Consider the following 23,353-nt stretch of genomic DNA (forward strand, 5'->3'; position numbering starts at 1 on the left):
ATTTATTTAGGTCACTAAATCATTCCTCATTTAAACAAGCTAGAATATGAAATTTGCAAAGCACCAAAAATAGAAATGCTGAGAAAGGATATTTTCAAACACCATTAGGAGAATCAACCAGTTAACATGTTTAATGAAAAATTATGTTTTCCCATGGTATTTAATAGAATTCTGTTGAAAGACTTTCTGTAAGTTTGTTTTAAATGAATTCAGATTATTATTACATATTTTTTCTTATTCTCCAAATAAAATAATTATGGAATTTGTGGTATACATAACAAACAGAGCATTTTCAAAATTTCACATGAATTCACAAGGCTTCTTATTTTAATGATGGGAAAATAAAATTTTAGATCCTTACATATAAGAGAAACATATATAAGACCATTTTCATCTATCTTGTTTTAACACCAAAACCTAATCTCTAACCAAAAGGCACAAATCAATTGTAACAATAAGAAAGTCAGTGACCTTGGAGAGTATTGTGCTAAGTGAAGGAAGTCAAACAGAGGAAAAACAAACACCATATGATTTTACATATATGTGGAACCTAAAAAAAAAAACAAAGAAATTTGGTGTCTTAATCTAAAAAGCTGAAGATTAAACATGTGTAGAAATTAAATGCAAAACAAAGCCTATTACTACTTGGCTTGCATTAAAATCATGAAAACGAAGGAAAAAACATAAAAAAGAAAAATCTCAGTTCAGGCAAAACACACCTGGGGCTTCCCTGGTGGCGCAGTGGCTGAGAATCTGCCTGCCAATGCAGGGGACACGGGTTCGTGCCCCGGTCTGGGAAGACCCCACATGCCGCAGAGCAACTGGGCCCGTGCGCCACAACTACTGAGCCTGCGCGTCTGGAGCCTGTGCTCCGCAACAAGAGAGGCCGAGACAGTGAGAGGCCCGCGCACCGTGATGAAGAGTGGCCCCCGCTCTCCGCAACTAGAGAAAGCCCTCGCATAGAAATGAAGACCCAACACAGCCAAAAATAAATAAATAAATTTATATAAAAAAAGAAACCACACCTTAATGACTTTTCAGTCCTTAGAAAAGGAGTTACTAATGGATGGCATACCACTTTTACTTATATTTGGAAGATCAAATGGCAAATTTTTAAATGGGAGAGAGCGAGCAGCAAAGAGCACAAAAAAATATTTAATCCATTAAGCTGAGTTCACATAGGTAAGTATGATAACAATCTATTTTCTAAATAAAAGTATATATTTTTCATATAGAGACCTTTTGTTCCTAGAATACTTTCATAGTCCGTCTTATCAAAATGTCACGACAACCCTGAGTAGATCAACTTTAAACATACTTGTTAAATATGGGTACATAAACAAATTAAATGATATGAACAGAAGTTATTTCAGAATTCTCCTGCTTAATCAAGAATAAATAAGTTCTAACTTTTGGTGAAAAATGAAACTGTCGTTGCCTTTATTAACTCTATTTTCTCCTACCTTTGGACAGTTTGAAAGCAATGATGTATTGGATGATCAAGTGTTGACACCCAAACAATTATTTAAAAAATTCAGTTGCAAACTACCTACCCCTTCTTGTTTGGTGAAGAGATTAAGGCAATCACTCAAAGCTACACAAGTTTCTCTAGAAGCTTCAGAGACAACTTCAACTTTCTGAAGGAATGATGGAAGCATTTCTATAAATAAAAAAATAAATAAAATGAGTAGGATTTTAAGTAACCTTAACGTAAACTAAGACCATAAACGTATTTTTACATCTACTAACCTCATGTTTCCTTCTAGCTGCCTTAATAAGCAAAGCATATAGTATATTCCTTGGGCATCATAATTAAGCACCTACTTTATGCAGGGCACATAAATTAGTACAGAAAAAGAAAGAACAAAGCCTTGACTTAGAAAAGCCTATATCCTAAAAGGAGAAGAGCCAGGACCTATTAAAAAAAAAAAGGTTCATAGGAATAAATAATATAATGTTTAAGAAAAACAGCTGTCAAGAAGGACTGATATCATTACTTATAAAACATTAACATTTCCTTTCATGATATTCATTACTAGATAAGTAATTTTATTCAAAGGCAAAGTACTAAAAAGAGACAAAAATAATCCTGTAGTTGACAATGATGGCTAACGGATCTGAAGGCGGCATTAACTCAACTTCCCCTACTTTTTTTTTAATCTCATTAATAGGTTTTTAATACGATTTCTAAAAATTTATTTATTTATTTTATTTATTTATTTTTGGCTGCATTGGGTCTTCCTTGCTACGTGCGTGCTTTCTCTAGTTGCGGTGAGCGGGGGCTACTTTTCATTGTGGTACGTGGGCTTCTCATTGCATTGGCTTCTCTTGTTGCGGAGCACGGGCTCTAGGCACGCAGGCTTCCACAGTTGTGGCTCGCGGTCTCTAGAGTGCAGGCTCAGGAGTTGTGGCGCACAGGCTTTGTTGCTCCACAGCATGTGTGAACTTCCCGGACCAGGGCTTGAACCCTTGTCCCCTACATTGGCAGGCAGATTCTTAACCACTGCGCCACCAGGGAAGCCCTCCTCTACTTCTTATTTGGATAAATGTTTCATATAAATAGGTCTTTCACTCTCAAAAATATGTCCCTGTCAAGGTCCAGCATCTTTCAGTATATGTTAAATTGGGAAATAAACGATAATATCAGTATCTCCCCTGGACCCTTAAAGAAAATCTTAATCCACTTTACCATTACGGAAAACAAACAAACAAAACAAAATTAACATAACGTTGGCAAGAGAAAGCTGTAAAATACACACAGGTCACTTAAGTGAAATGTCACATCCTGTCCAGACTAATGTGACAGAAATGTACTTAGTTGAAATAGCTTGGGATTTTATGTTGATTATACATTAGATCCTTTACATCTGTCCCTTCCATCAAATAAAAAAAATTAAGAAAGCTTTAAGAAAAAATAACTTAAAAGAGAAAGACAATTAAATCTGTAGCATCCTATGTATTTTAAGTAATTTTGATTTACCTAAAACACTATTCTTAAAACATGGTAAACAAGGTCAATAAACAAAGAATCAGGTAAATCCAAATGCCAGCAATTTGCAATGAGTAGGCCATAAAACAGTGGGTCCCATCAAGAAACAAAAGTTTTCAAATGGGAAATGGAAAGAAAAATACAATCTACAGAGAACATAGGACCAATTATTTAGCCATTATTCTAAGTGATAAAGTTGTATTGCTCTGTTTTGTTCTTTTCTAAATTTTCCAAATTTTTTATATGAACATGATTTATTTTAGCAAAGACAAGTCCTTTTCTTGGAAATATTATTTCTCAAAACTCATAAGTCAGGGCTTCCCTGGTGGCGCAGTGGTTGAAAGTCTGCCTGCCAATGCAGGGGACGCGGGTTCGTGCCCCAGTCCAGGAAGATCCCACATGCCGCAGAGCGGCTGGGCCCGTGAGCCATGGCCACTGGGCCTGCGTGTCCGGAGTCTGTGCTCCTCAATGGGAGAGGCCACAACAGTGAGAGGCCCGCATACCGCAAAAAAAAAAAACAAAAAACCCAAAAAACCTCATAAGGCAAAAGTGGGCAACAAAAGGAAAAGGTCAGGGACTTCCCTGGTGGCACAGTGGTTAAGAATCCGCCTGCCAATGCAGGAGACACGGGTTCGAGCCCTGGTCCAGGAAGATCCCACTTGCTGCGGAGCAACTAAGCCCGTGCACCACAACTGCTGAGCCTGAGCTCTAGAACCCATAAGCCACAACTACTGAACCCATGTGCTGCAACTACTGAAGCGTGTGTGCCACAACTCCTGAAGCCTGTGCGCCTAGAGCCCATGGTCCGCAACAAGAGAAGCCACTGCAGTGAGAAGCCCGTGCACTGCAACCAAGAGTAGCGTCCGCTCGCCACAGCTAGAGAAAACCCGTGTGCAGCAACGAAGACCCAACACAGCCAAAATTAAATAAATAATTTATAAAAAAAGAAAAATAAAGGAAAAGGTCAGAGTGAATGAAAGTAATAAGTCTTTCATTAATATCTGGATATAAACACCAAATGACATTTTATCATATTTTTCATCTTATGGAATAGAATTTCCTAGCTATTCTTAATAATACCCAAATAATTGAAAACTACTATATTCTACAATAATTTTGACTTTACATACTGTTTCTTTTTGAATCTTTGATACACACTGTGAAGATTTATTCTGTACTTAGTTGCTAAACAGCAAAAGAGAGTACCATATGCTAGATGCCATGTGACTTAAATAGTACCTCAACAGATGTCTTACACAGAGCTGGGGACCAGGGATGTGAGGAGATGCACAAGAAAAAACAGACACAGCCTCTGCCTTCCAGAAATCATCTGGGTAATCTAGAAATTTTCCATTTTCATGGCACAAAGGATAGGAAGATGGTAGCACAGCCATTCATGGCTCCATTTCTTTTTATTAAATGCCATCACATGCTTAACCATCTCCAGTTTTGTCTATGTTTTAGATATCTCACTTAATATACTTGTTGATTAGCATAAAACAAACATTAAATCTCTAAATAAATTTTAAGTTTACAAATTTTTAAACAAAATTGACTCTGCAAGCTTTCAAGAGATATTCTAAGAAATATATATTAAGACAAGTTTATAGGAACCTATTATTCAGAGTGTGTCAAATTCTTCTGTCCAAAACAGAGTCAAAAGTTACGTAACTTGTCTGACAAGCTAGTATTCAAACAAGATGTCGGAATTAATATTAACTTGCACCGTGGGACGGTGTAAAAATCGTGGACTCTGGCAAATACTCTGGGCAGTGCTGCATATCAGGGACAGTCGGTTCACACTGGCGTGCCTCTTATACAATGTCGTCTGCATACTGGTTACATAAAAGGAAAACTGCTAAGCTTCTAGAAAAGTTACCAACTGGGAAATCACTGCAAATATGTTTTAGCCAACTAATATTTAGAGACTGAGCCATAATAAATAAAATCAAGAAGGCCAGTATGTTAACATATCTGGCCTACTCTGAGAACTGGACACTGTTAATTTGAAAAAAAAAAAGTTATTTTTTGTACTAAAAATATTGTTGAACTCGGGAAAGATGCTGGAAGATCATATGTGAAAAGCTTAACTTTAGAGACATGTATAAAAAGCTCACCATCTGTCGTTTTCATGATTACACTGTACAATTTTTAATTGGGTAAGTTTTAAAACTAGTGGGGAAGAGCTTGTTTCTTGTTGTTAACAAACTAAACCCTAACACAGAAAACTTCCATTGTTCTCCTTATATAGAAAAAGTCCACACTCCTTAGACTAACATTTAAATCGTTCCATAAACAGTCAGCTTCAGCCAGACGGTTTTCCTGGAACTCTTTGTTTTCCTAGAAATATTAACCTATTATATTTTACTGCTTCTAAACCTTTGTTAAAGATGTTCCATCTTCCGTGAATAATGGAAATAATAATTAATCATATTCAGAAGTTTCCCCACTTAACTAAAACTTTTTTTTTCAAGGCCAAGTTTAAATGCTATCCTCCCCATTGAGCCGTCCTTAAATATCACTGTGGGATGTGACCTCTCCTCCTGGACTCCAAAAGTAGCCACATCCACTTGTAATAGAGAACATGGGTAGTACGTATGCTGAATCTCTGCTACCCTCGGTAAACTCTAAACCTCTTTAAGCCCCCAAATACCATGCACTGAACTTTGTACAAAGAAAAGACTCAAATGTTAAAAGACTAAGGAAAATAATAAAAATATTTTATTCCCATGGCTTACATAGAAAATCCAAATAGTTCTGGATTATTTAATTTTACATCAAAAGAATTACCGTATTTTAGTGTAAAAATATATAAGATACAAACATTTTCATTTATATTACTACAGGTTGGCTAATTAGGGCAGATCGATAAATTATTTAAAACTACATTTTCTTTTTACTTGAGGCATAAGAAAATATAGTTTGCTTGTTATTCAACATTCACTCAAATATTTCTATCACTGGGGATAAGATATTTTTAAAAAAATAAACTGGATGAATGGCATTTCATTTCCTCTACCTAGTCCTTCTGGGAACAGTGCTGCCTTAAGTGTGTGTGTGTTTTTTTTTTTCAAGTAAACACAAACAGCAGAGAGAATAAACAGTCCCAAAACTATCTAGTGACAAAGCTAAGGTCATAGGAAATAAAGAAAATATCAAAATAAGACAATTTCTCTCTTGTGGTGGAAAAAGTGCAGTGCATCTGACTACGTGCATGAGAGACATGATCTAACCTGCATGAGAAGAGGTGTTTTTAAAGTTATCTCATAATTGGAATTATATAAATGCCTCAAGAAAATCAGTACTCTCTCCTCAAAATGGAGAAAAAGATGTCTGCACATAAAAATCAACTATTCTTCTAGAAAACTTCTACTACATAAAGCCGTAACTTAAAAAAAAAATCGAGATTGGTAACGTTATATAAGATGTAAGAATATAAATTTATCTGTTTCTTGTTCAAATTAAGATGATTAGCTTGAAATCAATCACCCACTAAACAAGTACCACTGACCATTCGATCTGTATGTCTACATCTATACAACTTAACACTAGTTGCAACAGAAGTATAAAATATATAGCTCAGAACAGCATGTGTTAAATGAGTTAAAGCATGAGGTAAATAAGAAGATAATAAAAGGGATGTTATAAGATATAAACAGCAAACAAATTGTACATACATAAAAAATGTTACATATTCAGAGAAAAGTTACCATTATGGGATGCAGTAATAAAGTGAAGTTTGATAAAAGTAATGGGATTTGAGCCTGATCTTGAAGAATATGCTTTTTTATTGTTAAATACAATGCCCAATAAAATGAACATATCCAAAATATCTGTAACTATTATTTTCAGATAGTACTGAAAATACTGGTCCTGAGAGGAAGAGAGTCTCAGAATTATGAGAACTCGTTAGAGAATTTGCATCTACCATTTATCGAGTGGCTACCATGTGGCAGGCACTACACTCCAGGTGCTGGAGATAGGGTGTAAGTAACTGAGAAACAGTTTTTGTCCTTACAAAACTTGCAGTCTAGCAAGGAAAACAGAAAATAAAACAATTATTATTGAATGAACAGTACTGATCAGAGGACGTCTTTAGAATAGTAAGAGGGAAAAACATATTTGTTGGAAAAAATAAGTTGAATTAATTTAAAATTTTAGAAAAGAGTGTACCAGTTAGGAAGACCTTTTGGGGTCAAAACAGGGAAGAAGCCAGCAGAACTATGAAATGTATTTTGCATTCTTTTGCAAATAAGAGTGAAGTGGTGCAGTGATTAAGAATCCGCCTGCCAATGCAGGGGACATGGGTTTGAGTCCTGGTCCGACAAGATCCCACATGCCGCAGAACAACTAAGCCCGTGTACCACAACCCTGAGCCTGTGCTCTAGAGCCCAAGAGCCACAACTACTGAGCCCACACACCTACAGCCTGTGCTCCGCAACAAGAGAAGCCACTGCAATGAGAAGCGTGCGCACTGCAACGAAGAGCAGCCCCCACTCCCTGCAACTAGAGAAAGCCCACGCACAGCAACAAAGACCCAACGCAGCCAAAACTAAATAAAAAATAAAAATAAATAAATTTATAAGAAAAAAAGGTGAAGGGAGGCAAGGAGGAAGATCTTATTGATTAAAATCTCCATCAAAGGCTGTGACTGGGGAGTTCCCTGGTGGCGCAGTGGTTAAGAATCTGCCTGTCAATGCAGGGGACACAGGTTTGAGCTCTGGTCCGGGAAGAACCCACACGCCGCGGAGCAACTAAGCCCGTGCGCCACAACTACTGAGCCTGCAAGCCAGAGCTACTGAGCCTGAGTGCCACAACTACTGAGCCCGCATGCATAGAGCCCGTGCTCCATGACAAGAGAAGCCACTGTAATGAGAAGGCTGTGCACCGCAATGAAGAGCAGCCCCTGCTCGCCACAACTAGAGAAAGCCCGCACACAGCAATGAAGACCCAACGCAGCCAAAAATTAATTAGTTAATTAATTAATTAGGAAAAAATAAAGGCTATCATTGGATTTGCATCACTCCTCACTGTACTGTCCTGGCAAAAAGCTCCTAACCTTCTTTGTGGTAGTGATCTTGTGAGAAAAAACAGTCAACAAAGGATTCAGGTAGAGTCACATGTGACCCAGGGAGCTCTGTCTCCAGCAAAGTCAAGAGAGAGGCACTAGTAGGGTCTGTGCCCCAACAAATAAGGTGAAGAGTGAGAGAATTTGATGATGTTTTCTCCTATAGACTGGGCAAAATAAATACGAGTAATAAATCACTTAGTTTCATAACCTCTTTGCATCTCTATTTGACTCCTCAACCTGGCTGTCTGAAAGGAAGCCTGGACCCAGGACAGCAGCTCCCTCGCCAGTGCCCTGTATGACAGACCTGGGCAGGAGCAGCTGTAGTGGCCTGAGCTCTGCTTGCTCTTCCCGCCCCTTCTAAGACCTGAGGAGGCTGGGTCTGTCCAGAGGGGAAGATGGAAACACAAAGTGCTACAGTAAAGGGGATTAGTGCCATGACAGGGAAAGTGGAGGGTGGTTTGGAAACACACAGTAAGAACACTTAGGCCCATCTTAGAGAAGCCAAGAAGTTTCTAGAAGCTACACGTAAAAGATGAGGAGAAGCTAGTACTTCACACAATGGGAGCAAGACCCTAAAGCATGAGAAAAGTTCAGGGCTACTGAACACTCAGAGGAAGGACGAGGCGAGAGCTGAGACTGCTGATGCGAGCAGACACAGGTCAAGGTAGAGTGCAATGACCCTAAGACACTGGAGGCCACAAGACCTGATCTGTCTTTAGAGGCCCCTCTCAAACCACACCGTGGAACACCCCCTGGAGGCAGCATGGCCAGACAAGAGGGGCTGCAACCTACAGGCAGGACGGCTGTGGCCTACGTCAGTGTACTGACGGGGGGACAGAGAAGGGGACAATGGAGAGACAAAGGAGACACAGAACGTGCTGCGCAGGAAGGATGCGCTCCAAGGTTAAGATGACTCCAAGGTTTGGGCTCAGGAAATTGTATCAAACGGTCATGTGTTCTTTCAGATGAAAAATACCAGAAAGAACCTCGGGACGAGAAAAGAGAAGAAAAAATTGACAGGAAAAATAAAGAGGATTTCTTTGTCGCGAGCTGGAAACGTCAGCCTTGCATCAATCCCACCGTCCCCTCGAACTTCTGAACGGGAGACTGTAAGGATTTGGACAGCACCTCAACTACAGCAGCCAAGGGACTGTCCTCAACAAATTCTACCTTTCACTGTAGATGCAGATCTAGGGATGAAAATGAAAAACCTTTTCTAGCTCATAGATCAAAAGTTCAGGAGTAAATATAGATTTCTCCATTTAGTCCAGACTCATTATTTTCTAAGAGCAGTCTCTAGAGCCAGGGTGCCCAGGGGCACACACTGTCTGGTTTTTTACTAGCTGTGTGACCTAAGACAAGTTACCTAAGGTCTCTGTGTCCCTGTTAGCTTATTTATAAAATGGACATAATAGTTGTTATGTGCTAACGCTGAGTTGTTATAAGGAATAAAAGAGTTAATACATGCAAAGTATACAGAACAATGCACAAAAAAAGGCTGTATGTGGCTGCTGTTATTCTAGATGATACAATTTGTGGATTACTGATATATTTTACATTAGAAAGTGCATGGGACACTTGTGGTACCTGGCTTACTAAGTCGATGGAGAAACATCCCTCTAACCCCAACCCATAAAGATGCTGATAAAATAATAATAATTAAATAATATATAGCAGAGTTTGAAGGAACAAAATCCCAGATATGCTGGAAACCCACCGAAAAGTCAAGGCTGACAGAAGAGGCGCATGCCAGTGAGGGCATGGTAGGGAAGGCCAAGCACAGGGGTGCCAGAGGTCAGCTAGGACGTAAAGCAGGGGCTGAAAAGCTGCGCCTTCACACCTACATGAGGGGGAGATGTGGCTCTGGCCTCACCAAGCAGAGCAAGGCCTTGACCCCCAGTGAAAGCAGAAATGGGCTCAGGGAAGCAGTGAAGAAGGGCATCTTCTGCCTAGTACTGTGGGTGGGAATCATGAAAACCAGAAATCCCTAGCTCATGCTGCAACTAGATATGCAATCCAATTTTAAAACTATTACATCAACAGAAGCAGACACAGAACTACTGTGCAGGGACACTTCCATAATCCAGGAGGCAGAACAAAACAAGCTCTCAATAAAAAGCTAAAATCCACCGTGACGGAAACAATCCATCCCAAGGGACAGTTAGCCACAACAACTTGAGATGTAAGAACATGCTGAAAAGGGCTTTAACTTTACACGCTTAAAATGATGAGAGATAAAGTTCGAAATGTATGTAACATGAAAGAGCAGGCTTCTATGGAAAAAACTAAAACTTTAAAACCAGCACCTAGAATTTCTAGAATTACGAAATACAATTAGGATTAGAAAGTCAAAGGATTAAACAGCCAAAAGAGATCGAACTGAGAAAGAAACTGAAACTAGAAAACAGATCTGAGGAAACTGCTCAGAATGTAACAGAAAAACAGAAAGAGAATGAGGAACTAAGAGGTGGGGAGTAAATAAGAAGGTTCCACACATTCCCACGAGGAGTTTCAGCAGAACGGATGAAGAAGCACAGTGTGAGGAGAGAACGGTGAAGAACTTTCCCAGATTGAAGAAAGAACGAATGAGTCTTTGAATTAAAAACCACCTCAAGCAGCAGATATCAAGACAGATTAAAACTGCAAAACACCAAAGACAAAGTGGAGATCTTTGAAAAGCCGTAAGTGAACATAAAAAGAAAAAAAAAAAGACTGTTCACCAAATAATCATCATTAGAATATCAGAAGCCAGAAGAACTTGGAATCACATCTTCAAAATGCTAATGGACGGTAACTGTAACCCAGTGGGGGTAAAAAAAAAAAAGATTTAGATGAGAGAGAAATTCTACCACCCACAGATCCTCAGTGAAAGAACTACTCACAAGTCTGCCTCAGGAAAAACACTGAATCCACGGGAGAAGAGTAGGATATAAAAACCAATGGCACTGACTGCGGAACCCCTATTGGTAAAAGAATGCAAAACGCTCTCCAGTGTGGACAGCTTCTTCCCCAATTTGTTTGTCTCTAGAAGGTCTCACCGAATTGTACAATCTGTTCACTCAATAACTTGACAGAACAAATGCAGTACTTGTTTCTCCCTGAGTTCAACAGAAATAAGTTATAAATTTATTAGCTAAATACATTATTCATTTTATTCACTCACAATGCGTGCGCGTGTGTGTGTGTGTGTGTGTGTGTGTGTGTGTGTGTGTGTGTGTGTGTGTGTGGATGGGAGGGGAGGATGGGTAGGAAGGAGAGGGGGAGAAAGAGGCAAGCGAGTACAAGCACCTACCACATGCCGTGCACTGTTTAGGAGCTGAGGATAATCGGTGAATAAAACAGACCAAAGTTCCTCCCTTCGTGGAGTTTATATTCCAAAAGGAGAGGCAGACAATCAACTCCACACACATACATAGGAAGGTTGATGAGTGACAAAGAGAAGAATAACACAAGGAAGGGGAGAGCCAGTGCTGGAGCTGGAAGTTTAGCTGGGACTTGGCATCAGTAATGTCCTGGCAGGAAGAGCCAGCAAAGTCAAAGTGTAACTGAAAGGAATTTTACAAATAGATGACGCACAACGATGAGCCTGAGCGAACTAACAGAGAGGCACGCAGCACAGTTACTACCCTGGGACAGCGGGGCCAAGGGAAGGCACAGGAGGAGCTGGAGTCACAGAATGGGGCCCTGGGCCGGGTGGAGCCCAGCAGCAGGGTTAGACCACAGCTTGCAGGAGGGAGCGGGGTAACCCCGACCTCCTCCTCCTCCCACCCCTCCACCCATCTCCACACAGGACCTCCCATTTGCTGGACCCAATCAGAGGGCCAAGGGCAAAGAAGCCCTAGTAATACTCCTAAAGTCGACAGTGATCATGGGCCCAGGGCACCAAGCAGGGCAGAGAACAGCCGTGGAGGAGCAAACCAGTGCAGGCAGCAAGAAAGGGCCTCAGTCGGAAGGTTCTGCTGGAGTAGAGACCTGGGGAGGGAGGGCGAACCCTGGAGTAAAGCCTTACAGGCAAAGGGGCCAGAACACCCACCCAGGCCCAAGGCAGCTTTGAGGGACAGCAAGAAGGCCAGGGAGGCTGGAGAGAGGCAGGTAGGGAAGGACTCTGTCTTTCACTCGAAGTGAGAAGACCTGGAAGCAAATGCATGTTTTGAGCAAAGGACATCAACCCACTGATGCTTTAGAAAGATCCCTGGGGCAGGGACTGTAGGCACAAGGGTGGGATCTGAGTCAGGAGGCTGTTTTAATAGTGCATGTAGGAGACGAGGGTGGCTTGGACTGGGGTGGCAACAGTGAAGGTGGTGATAAGAATATTTACTCAAAGCCTAGAATTTTGAGGCGAGTGTTAAGTGGGTTGAATAAAAGTGCTTTTCCTTTTAAGATTTTCTTCTTTTAGATAACTGAAAACATGCAAATGTCTTTAACCAGGGATTTACTATATACACTTAGCAACATGCAATAAAGTGCATGCATTAAACTTGGCATGGAAAGTAATATATCTTTTTTGGGAAGTAACTTAGCAGTATATATCAATAGGCTCAAAAATGTTAATATACTTTCACCCATTAATCCCACTTCCAAGAATCCTATGGTAATAAAGTGATGTGATTAAATATAAATACACAATACAACATTATTTATAATAGTCAAAACCTGGCTGCTACACGTAAGGGTAAATTTAAGGTTGTCGGGGAGAACAGATTGACTGCATGGCTTTCAGGATGTCTTCCAAAAGTTTTATAAGTTTGAGTGATTTTATTTGTTTTCGCAACCAGGCTTTTGGTAAAGATAAAATAGTAGAGATTTCAAAACAGCATTCTTTGCACCTTGAATGATGTGTTGCCGATGTCAGATACATAAATTTGTCATTAATCCAGGCAGAACTTAGGTTTAAGGTCCACTCATGAAAACAAAAGCATTATTTTAATAGAGGACATTTCAGACCAAAGACACAGTGTGTGGTCAAAAGTGTTTACGGGGGTCACAGGGGAGAAGAATTGTAAATAAAGCTAAAAAAATCAGTTTGTGATCGGGCTATGAAGGTCCTTAAATGCCAGGATAAAGAGTTTTGCATTTTATTCTGTAGTTTCAAGGACACTTAAAAGATTTTCTCAACAGAAAAAAAAAAATTTATAATAATTTTTTTTAAAGTAACTAAAATTAATCTGGCAGCAATAATGCAGTATTTCACAGAATTTGAGTTGGAAGAGTTCCTGAAAGGCTTCCGATTCAATTCCCTTTAAGGATGGAATGCAGGAGGTTCCCAAAGGCAGGGAGACTAAAGGACAGGCTGCTGCAGTGATTTGGATTGAGGTGGTGCAGAGCAGAACAGGTACTGCAGAAGACGCAATAAGGAAGAAGGGCGTTGAGTCTTAAAGTTCATGTTCATATAGTTTCATACTAAAATGTAAGACAGCTAACAATTTCAACCACAAGAGCTGGACTCTGCCCACAAACACTTTAGTTTTTCATCTTGAGAAGTCACTGGCAAACTATGTAGGCAGTTTGGAACAGGATGTGTATCTATCAGCTTCCTTTAATAAAACACATGGTACAAGATTATTCTGCACAATCCCTTGGCATTAAGAGCAGACTCAGTTACCTTCAAAACGCCAATTCCATTCATGAAATTCTCAACCCTATTTACTTAGTATTTACATAAAATGTAGTTTTATTTATCTACACCAATCTTTCAGAAAATAACATCTATAATTTCTGAACATAATTTCTATACATAATTGTTTAAAACCCACTGACTTTTACTGTAGATATATGAAATAGAATTGTCAGATCACAGTCAGATATTTCAAAGTTTCCCAGATGACAATGTCCAAAATGAAATCACTCTTGCGGTACTGAGTATCATGTATGTCTCTAAGAGCACAAATGATGCATGCCATCATTTATGAGTGACATGTCATACCAATGATCTGAACCAAGAGATCTGACTCAAGGTTTAAAAGAAAAGAACAATGTAATTTGGTTGTAGTTCTCATATAATTTCTTTCTTTGGTCCAAGTCAAAGAAATTAATCCTTATATTTCATCTCACTCTGTACAGTTTCTGTATCTTTTAAATGTTGTTATTATCTCTGCTTAGTTTTGATGGTTTTTGGTGAGGATGGTATTTTAAAAGCCCATTGATGGTCACAGTTGCATAGCTCTGTGAATATACTAAAAGCCACTGAATGGTATACTCCACATAGGTGAATTCTAGGCTTATGTGAATTATGTCTAATGAAGCCGTTATTATTTAAAAAGCCCATTGAGGATGAAGAGCCTTAAGTAATAAAATATTCTTGCTTGCAATTAATAATCAAAATGACTTGACTGCTGTCCTTCCCAAAGCTATCATCACTCATATAAATACGTGTTTGTTGAACTGAAGTAAAGGGATGCCCAAGGTATACCTGGACAGATACAGAACATTTACGTTCAGTTTACTCTAATATTAACATTTCTTCACATTCCCTGGGCACACATAAACTAGATCATGATTAAAATCAGTAGTTAATCATAAACTCATAGACAACTCAGCTGATTATATTTTAGTGGAGTTATTTATAAACACATCATAGCTAAAGTCTAAAGCAACTGTTAAGAGTCTTAAGTCTAAGGAACATGATAACTGTTTAATTTATAAAGTAATCAATAATTTTTTCTCAAAACCTAATTTGTGTATTGGATTTTATATTGGGATTTTGTATTTTGTATTGGATTGTATTTTGATTTTTGGAGTATTTATAATTAACTCCTGATAATTCATAACTAAAGGAGAGTAAAGGCACAAAAAATTACCTTTGAAAGGGAGATTAATAATTAGACGAATTCACACATACATTCACAGAATGGCAAAAGACTACCAACCGCTTCATTTTATAGATAGGGAAAACAAGGCTCAGAGAAATTAAATGTTCTGCTCAAAAGTAACAACTAATAAGTGGCAGAACAAGGATTCAAACCCAAGACAATTTGACCACAAAATCCAAGTCTTCTGGGATTCATAAACAGTCTCACTACGTAGCCAAAACGAATTCACAGCCCCAAAAGGTTAACTTTAACTTTTTTAAATACAATTCTGAATTCAAACCCCAAAATTATCTAAACTGTATAGTCAACCAAAGGGTGAACATCTATGATAATGGGTTGTTCAAGAGTGGGGTGTGGGGTGTTTCTTTTTTACCTTTAGCCACGTCACACTCCTTAATCATTCTGAGAAAGTTGGAAATTTCCCTGTCTAGTCTCTGCTGGCATATCTGTGCTTTCTGGAAAAGGAAAAAAGAAGACGACAAAGTTAAACTAATGAAGGATTTTTACAGTACATATGCTTTAATGTTTCCATCAAAACTTTTACTTCATAGGTTGATACACTGTAATAATTGAGACATATTCCTAACAGAGAGAAAAAGGTGAGAGAAAATTGCCTTAGAAACTGAATATAACCATTAGTTAATCACGTACAGATTAATAAAAATAAGTCTCTCTAAATTTTAAATACATTCAATAGGCCAAGCATGTTCCATACAACTGCAGTAATTACTTCTAATAACTCATTACACAATATATATCTGAGGAGTTAGATTTCTGATTTATTCACACTTTTAGTAGCCTTGATTACATTCATTGAGAAATTATAAAATGCACCCATTAAGAATATATTTTAAAAACTGCTTTTGCTTAAAAACTCCAGATGGTGCTAACATTTGGAAACCACAAGCTGATTTTCGTTCAGCAAGCTAAGTGCACACAGCCCTCACATAATCAGACCAATAAGGACATCTTCTTAGTAAGTAAAAGCTTGTAAAAATAAGGGACAGCATTCATTTTTCCTTGTAATTTGAAATTTCTACATATTTAGATCCCTAAAAGCAAAACATAAATACAGAGTTTCATGATGTAAGTTGCATCCCATCTTAGTATAGATTTGGAAGTCCAAAATGAAAAAATCAGATAAAACCATTTATTGCATTAACAATGTAATTTTGAAGTTAGTTTTATTTAGTTTCCCTTTAAAGGAAACTAAGAAGCAAGAATAAGAAGCAAGAAAATCATCACTGTAAAGTTGGTTGGTTACGGCAATAAGAAAATATTCTGAGAACCCTGACCTTACCAATATTAGGTTCACATTGTTGTAGGCAGGGTAATACATTTAGCCTGTGAATCTTCCCTACTTGGTACTCCTCATCTCAACTGACTCATCCCCAAAACACTTTTGCTCCCCCTAAATCAGACCTAAGTGCCAAGGTGATATAGGTACGCATGCTTTTCACCTTATAAATTTTTCAGTGCTTCTGAAGCTCAGCTCAACCACAGCAGAATTACTCGTGGTACCACACTAGGGACAAGCAATGTTCTCTTTAAAACGTACATTACTCTATTTTGAGAGCTCCAACAACATAAAAATGCAATTCACCTTTTCTGGGGGGGAGAGGGAGAGGGAGAATACCTACACTGTGCAATTTGAAACACCACAGAAACTGTCTGCTGGATCATTTTTCCAGACATAGCCTGTAAATACACGTTTAAGGCAGGAGAAAAGTCAACTGGGGACCACTGAAAACATGCACTGCGCAACCAAATGTTACCACTCATAATTTATTAACAGAAAATTGTCATTTTCACTCTATACATATTTAATACCCCTGCCCATGTGCACGGTGCGCCAATGCTGCTGTTTTCTATTTTTTCTGCTATGGTGAAAGTTAGCTGGGTGCACAAAAGCAAGCACTGGCTTCATTTGCAGACTGTGAATCTGTGATCAACATCATAGTTCCTGTGGTTACCGTTAAAGATAAGAAACACTATTACATTCATCTTCCCTTGGCATATCTGAGAGTTACTGAAAAAAGTTCCCTCGATCCATAATTTATTTAAGAGTTACAATAGGTCAGCTGGAGAAGATGCGATCAACACATACTGTTTTATAGTTGGGTACAAATGTGTGTCGTCTATTCTAAACAATTAATGCCATTTAATTGATGCAAAAAACTCAGAAAGGGGTTATTAATACAATTTTTTAAAACCACATTCTTCAATTTGTTATCATTTCCTTGTAGCAGCTACTGGTTATATTACAAAAGCCTAAAACTCTAATTAGGAAGGTTAATGCTTACACATTCTTTGCAGATCCCAGCATGGTGTCTCACTGACTTCTACGCCATGCACCTTATGTCAGGTTTTAATTTTTCTAGGTTTTAATTTTTTTTTTTCTTCGCCATGCCGTGCAGCTTGCGGGATGATCTTGGTTCCCTGACCAGGATCAAATCTGTGCCCCTGTGCAGTGGAAGCATGGACTCCTAACCGCTGGACTGCCAGGTAATTCCCTAGGTTTTAATTTTTATTTACACTACATAAATGAGATCCCACTTGAGCAGTGTTCTAATACCCGAAGTGAGACAGTATTTTAAATCCAGGTTATCTGGCACAGAGCCCAAGAACAGGAGCACACCCACAGACCTGGGCTGCAGAGCGTCAGAGGCACCCAGGTTGAGTAGCCGGGCCACAGTCAGGACACCGGTCTCCTGCAGCTACTTCTGCCCACCCAGACTTCCGCTGTTGGTTTTGTTTAAGTTGATGTTTAACTACCTTATCAACCCTGACATATGAGAAAGTTCAAAAATGTATATCAAGGGGGTGGGCATCTAGGGAGGAGTGGAGAGGGTAGGAGAGAGAGGTCATTAATTCCAGCCTATCTGCCACATACAGACAATCCACATTTGGTTAATTAAGAACCGAAGCAGTAGCAGATACAGACTACCACATATAAAATAAACAACAAGGTCCTACTGTATAGCACAGGCAACTGTATTCAATATCCTGTAGTAAACCATAATGGAAAAGAAGAAAAAGAGTGTATGTATATGTATAACGGAATCACTTTGATGTACACCAGAAACACAACACTGCAAATCAACTATACTTCAATTTAAAAAAAAAAAAAAAAAAACCAAAGCAGACGGCCTTCTCAGAAATAAAAAGAAACTAATGATACACACAACATCGCAGGTGAACGATGACAGGCACCAAAGAGCACATATGATGTGATTCCAGTTAGATGGAATCCTAGAATGGGCAAAGCTGACAATGGCTGTGATGACAGAGCAGATCAGCAGCTGCCTGAGATGGCGTGGAGGGCACTGTCTGGAAGGGGCACCAGAGAGCTCTGTGAGGTGATAAAAATGTTCTACACCTTGATAGGAGTGGTGGTTACACAGGGTATTTGTCAAAACACATCACACTGAAGATGCTAAAATGCCCTCATTTTATTATATAAAAATTGTACCTTAATAATAGTGATTTAAACTTTAAAAATAATGGTTGTAAAACCCTGATAACTTTCCTCTGCAGAAAACAGCCAGCATTGCGAGTACTGGTGTCCTGTACTCATCTCCAAATCTTCCTAACTCCAGCCAAATCCACTTCAAGAATAACCCCACACTCCATCTTCCCTCAATCTAAGCCAGTCCACACCACACTGATTGTTTTTGGTACCTGGTGATTTGTAATTTTCTTAATGTTGTATTTTGCATTAGTTATCTACACAAAGTTAAAAAAAGAAAGAAAAAAGAAACACAATACACGGAGAAAGGCAACTCTCCCTCACGTACTTGTCAGTCCTAGAGTCCCTGTTTTCCCCCTTTCCCAGTCTCAAAGCAACAACTGCTAATAATTTCTCATCTTTCCTGGGATGATCTAACCTATACAAATGTGTGTGTACATCCCTGCTTTCTTTCTGCCATGCAGAAGCATATCAGATACACCATTTAACACCTTGCCCTTTTCACTTAGCTATAAATCTTAACTATATCAATATATATATAAATCTGCCTGATTCTTGTATGGGTGTACCACTCTATCAGCTTTGAGTTGATGTACACTCATCTTTCTGCACATTCACTTTAATTAGAAATCATTTCTTCTTCAGTCAGGAAAGTCTGATATTACTTTCTCATTTGGTTTAAATTTAGCATCATCTGCTCATTATTTCTTATAACAGAGGTACAGTTCAGAGCCTATAAGAATCAAGATGTCGTCAACAGAAAAACCCCACTCTCCTAGTGCCCCCTCAAAGGTAAGAGCCTACCCCAACTTGATCCAACAGAACTTTCTGCAATGATGAAAACATTCTATATCGGCACTGTCGAAGGTGATAGCCACATGTAACTACTGAGCACTTGAATGTGGCTAGTTAAAATGAGGAAATGAGTTTTTCATTTAACTCCAGTTCATTTAAATGTAAATGTACCTAGTAGCTATCGTATTGGACAGTGAAGTTCTGTACCAATACTTGCTTAAATTTCTCTTCCAAGTTTTATTTCTGAAATACTACTTCTACTGCTGTGAGAAATCTTAATTTCAAAACCTCATATTTAAAAAAAAAAAATTCTTGGTAAAACCTGAGTGATACAGTTAGGTATATAGGTCAGGTTTTCCTATTTACCTCTAAGGATTCCTTCAAGTCTACAGCAGAAACTGCATCTTCCTCCTCATCATCAGTCAACTGGTCCTGGGAACAGTAGTGAGTGCTGTAAGCAGAATGCTCTTCTATTGCTTCCAGCCAGTCCTGAAATAATACAAGGATTTAAATAAAAGTAAAACACATTTTTACTCAAAACAGATATTATTACAACAATCTGGGAAGAATAAAATGTACATGGAGAAAAAAAAATATTACGGCCTCAAAAAAACAAAACAAAAAATTCCCAACAACAAAATAATGATGCAGGTCTCTTGTCCATGACACGTCTGGATAAAAAGTTTTCCCAATACTTTAAAAAATACTTTCCCAATACTTTAAAAAATACCATCTATAAGTTACATATTCATTCATATTAATACTGAAACACATTATAAAAACTAAACAATGGGTGGAGAATCTTGCACTTAGAATTATAGGTTCTCAACACTGTTGAATAAGTTACTGTATAAGATGCATCCAGAAACCATTTACCAACTTGCCATAAGCACAAGACACTCAGACCATTTTAAGAGAGCCAGCATTACTCTGATGCTTTAACTTTTACTATGTTTTTAAAAAATTAGTGGGACTTCCCTGGTGATCCAGTGGGTAAGACTCCCCACTACCAACGCAGGGGGCACGGGTTGGATCCCGGGTCAGGGAACTAGATCCCGCATGCATGCCGCAACTAAGAAGTCTGTGTGCCGCAACTAAGAAGTCTGCGTGCTGCATCTAAAGGTCCCGCATGCTGCAAAGAAGACCCGGTGCAGCCAAAATAAACAGATAAATAAATAAATAATAAATATCTTTAAAAATTAGTGATTTCACAAAAAGATGGAATGTTTGCCCTAAAAATATCTGTCTTACTTCTACCTCATTTCTTGCAGCATTTTTCAGGGTCAATTCTTACCCTTTTATGAAATTTTGGGACAGTCACGTTTTGTATTGTTTAGGGTTCTCTGCAAGGCCAAAGTTAACCACTCTGGGAAAGAGATCCCTTACATAATTTACAAAAAACAAGATAAGTCTACGAATATTGCTTTGATCTCAAGGGATATGGAGTCTCCATTAAATAACTACACAATGAATTTCCGTCACATCAATCCCAATGTCTTGCTTGCTGCTACTGTTCAGTTTACCACAAAGAAAGGCTGAGTCTACACTGTAATAAATCAGAACACCTGGGCTGGAGCCAGGTTCTGTTACTTGCAAGCTGCATGAGCTTGAGAGGTCACTTCAATCTTAGTCTTCAGTTCTCCTCACCTATAAATTCGGGGGTAGACTAAATAATCATTGAGGCTTTCTTCCAAAACTAATAAGGGCCTCTTACATTCACAGAAGCAAAATTTTTTAAAAAAGAAGAACAGAAAATGCCTGCAGGTACATGTTGATAAGGAATTAATTCCTAAGCCGAATTTCAGAAGTTTCATATAATCACTCCCGTTAAAAAGGTACCATCAACAAGATGTTAGATGTTAACACTGAGCCTACCTTACATTCTTCATGTTCTTAAATGTTAAGTCTTATGAAAGATAAACGAATCCATAAAATTACCTCTCTTGTCTGCTGAAAGCTATTCTTAGGAACCCTGAAGCCATGAACAGTGTCATCGAAGCATTTAATAAAGAAGAGGCAGCTATCAGTGGGTTTTACCTTGGATATAAAGAAGTCAGTAAGACAACATCATTCATGCCCATAAAACAAAACCCTAAAATTATCTATACATAAAATTAACAATATTAACGTGATAATACCCGAGCGAACATTTAAAATACTGAGAAAAATGGATATATTGGGAGTATCAAATGCACTGTAGCTTACCTACATCAAATCTGGCTTTCATATTCTTAATCACAGTAAATACTAATAGATAGCCCACTAGGTACGTAGTTTTCCTTTTATCCTATTAAATATAACACAGCATGCGTTTGGGCTATAAAGTCCTTTAAATACAAGAACTCCAATTTCTTATTCATGCCACTCTCCTGAAACTTTTGTTTGAGCTGAGTATAGAAAATGTTTGAACTGAGTGTAAAAGCATGAGGAGTAGAAAAGGAAGAGCTGGAGTGTGAACAAGAGCTGGCTGACTCGACGGGAGAGCAAGTTGCCTTGGAGGAAAGGAAACGAGGAGCTTTGCAAGCAAGCTCCCACCCCCAAGACTGTTCACCTGGAACTAGTACAGTCCCCGAGGGTGACACGACAGCAGCAAGGGCATACCCGGACAACAGTCTGTCTTTGGAAATTAAAAAAGCAGAGCTGGGCAGCCATAAATACTAAAGAGAGTAGGGGAGTCACCCAATGGAAAGAGACAGAGATGGGAATCCCAAACTCGGTCTTTTCACATCTCTTACTGATGCACAAAATAGATTCCAAGCAGTCACTGAAATACAGACCAGAGCTGCCATCCAAGAAACAGAGTTTACAATACAAACCCAGCCAAGAAAATGACCTAAAACAACGGAGATCACATTTAATGGAGAAAAATAAAGAATCCAGGATCTCCAGAACTTAACATTAAGGATACAATCCAAAATTACTTGACATATGAAGTAAAAAAGTAGACCACATTCTCAAAAGAAATCTAATTAAAAGGCAAAAAATGTCAGAATGGTTAATAGGGACCCAAATATATACTATCTACAAGAGACAGAAGATAAATATAAAGATACAGCTAGGTTGAAAGTAACTAGATAGAAAAAGAGATACTATGCAAACAGTAACCATAAGAAAGCCTGAGTGGTTATATTAGTATCAAGCAAAATAGATTTCAAAACAAAATGCATTATTACAGGAGATAAAGAGGACCACCACATAATGCTAAAAGGGTTAATTAATCAGGAAGACAACAATCATAAATATGTATGTGATCAGTAACAGAGTGAGAAATACATAATTCTACAAGTATAGTTGGAGATTTAAACACCCTTCTCTCAGCAATTGATACAATTAGAAAAAAAAAAGGCAGCAAAGACACAGAAGATCTGAACGACACTATCAACCATCATGACTGAATGTTTGTAGGACATGACCCCCAACAATAGCAAAATACACATTATTTTCCAGTGCATTCTCTAGGATAATCCGTATGTAGTCATCAAGCAAGTCTCAATAAATTTGACAAGATGGAAATCATATCGAAAATGTTCAATGACCAAAATGGAATTACATTATAAATCAAAAGCACAGTAATTAGGAAAACCCCAATTATTTGGAAATTTAACAACACACTTCTAAACATTCACTGGTTCAAAGAAGAAATCATAATAGGAATTAGAAAATATTTTGAACTGGATGATAATTTGAATAATCTAAGCTTCAACCTTAAGAAACTATAAAAGAGCAAAGCAAGCCCAACACACGGAGAAATTATTTTAAATGAATTAAAAAATCAATGAAATAGCAAAAACAAGAGAAATATTTCAATGAAATCAAGAGCTGGTTCTTCGAAAGGATCAATAAAACTGATAAAGTGCTAGACAGACTGATCTAGGAAAAAAAGGAAAACACAAATTACCAATATAAAAAGTAAAAGAGCATATAACACTACCTACCACACAGACATTAAAAACACAATATGGGAATATTACTAACCCTAAGTTTTATAACCCAGAAGAAAATGGACAACTTTCTTGAAAGGCAAAAATTACAAACACCAACCGAAAAAGAAACAGAAAATGTGAATAGCCCTATAGCAACAGAAGAAATTAAATTTGTAACTACAATCCTCCCCCACCCCCGCACTAAAACCTCCTGGCCCATGTGACTTCACAGGTGAATTCTATCAAGGATTTAAGGAAGCAGTAACCTAACCCTATACAAACTCTCCTAGAACACTG

The 23,353-nt window shown here is 38.3% G+C and overlaps 1 protein-coding gene across 11 annotated transcripts in view; it reads right to left on the reverse strand.

The window, feature by feature from the left end:
* Positions 1–23,353, reverse strand: part of OSBPL1A (oxysterol binding protein like 1A) — a 211,898-nt gene that overhangs the window by 122,914 nt on the left and 65,631 nt on the right. For 10 of the 11 annotated variants that reach the window (XM_019930488.3, XM_019930491.3, XM_019930487.3 and 7 more), the window contains 4 exons: positions 21,072–21,170; positions 19,500–19,622; positions 15,243–15,324; positions 1,554–1,660 (listed from right to left, as the gene is read on the reverse strand). In XM_019930488.3, coding sequence (XP_019786047.1) covers positions 1,554–1,660; positions 15,243–15,324; positions 19,500–19,622; positions 21,072–21,170 — 411 coding nt within the window. The remainder of the gene's footprint in view (positions 1–1,553; positions 1,661–15,242; positions 15,325–19,499; positions 19,623–21,071; positions 21,171–23,353) is intronic. The other variant, XM_073790599.1, reaches the window with a different exon arrangement.

This window comes from Tursiops truncatus, chromosome 13, assembly GCF_011762595.2.
Source record: "Tursiops truncatus isolate mTurTru1 chromosome 13, mTurTru1.mat.Y, whole genome shotgun sequence".
Classification (NCBI taxonomy): Eukaryota; Metazoa; Chordata; class Mammalia; order Artiodactyla; family Delphinidae; genus Tursiops; species Tursiops truncatus.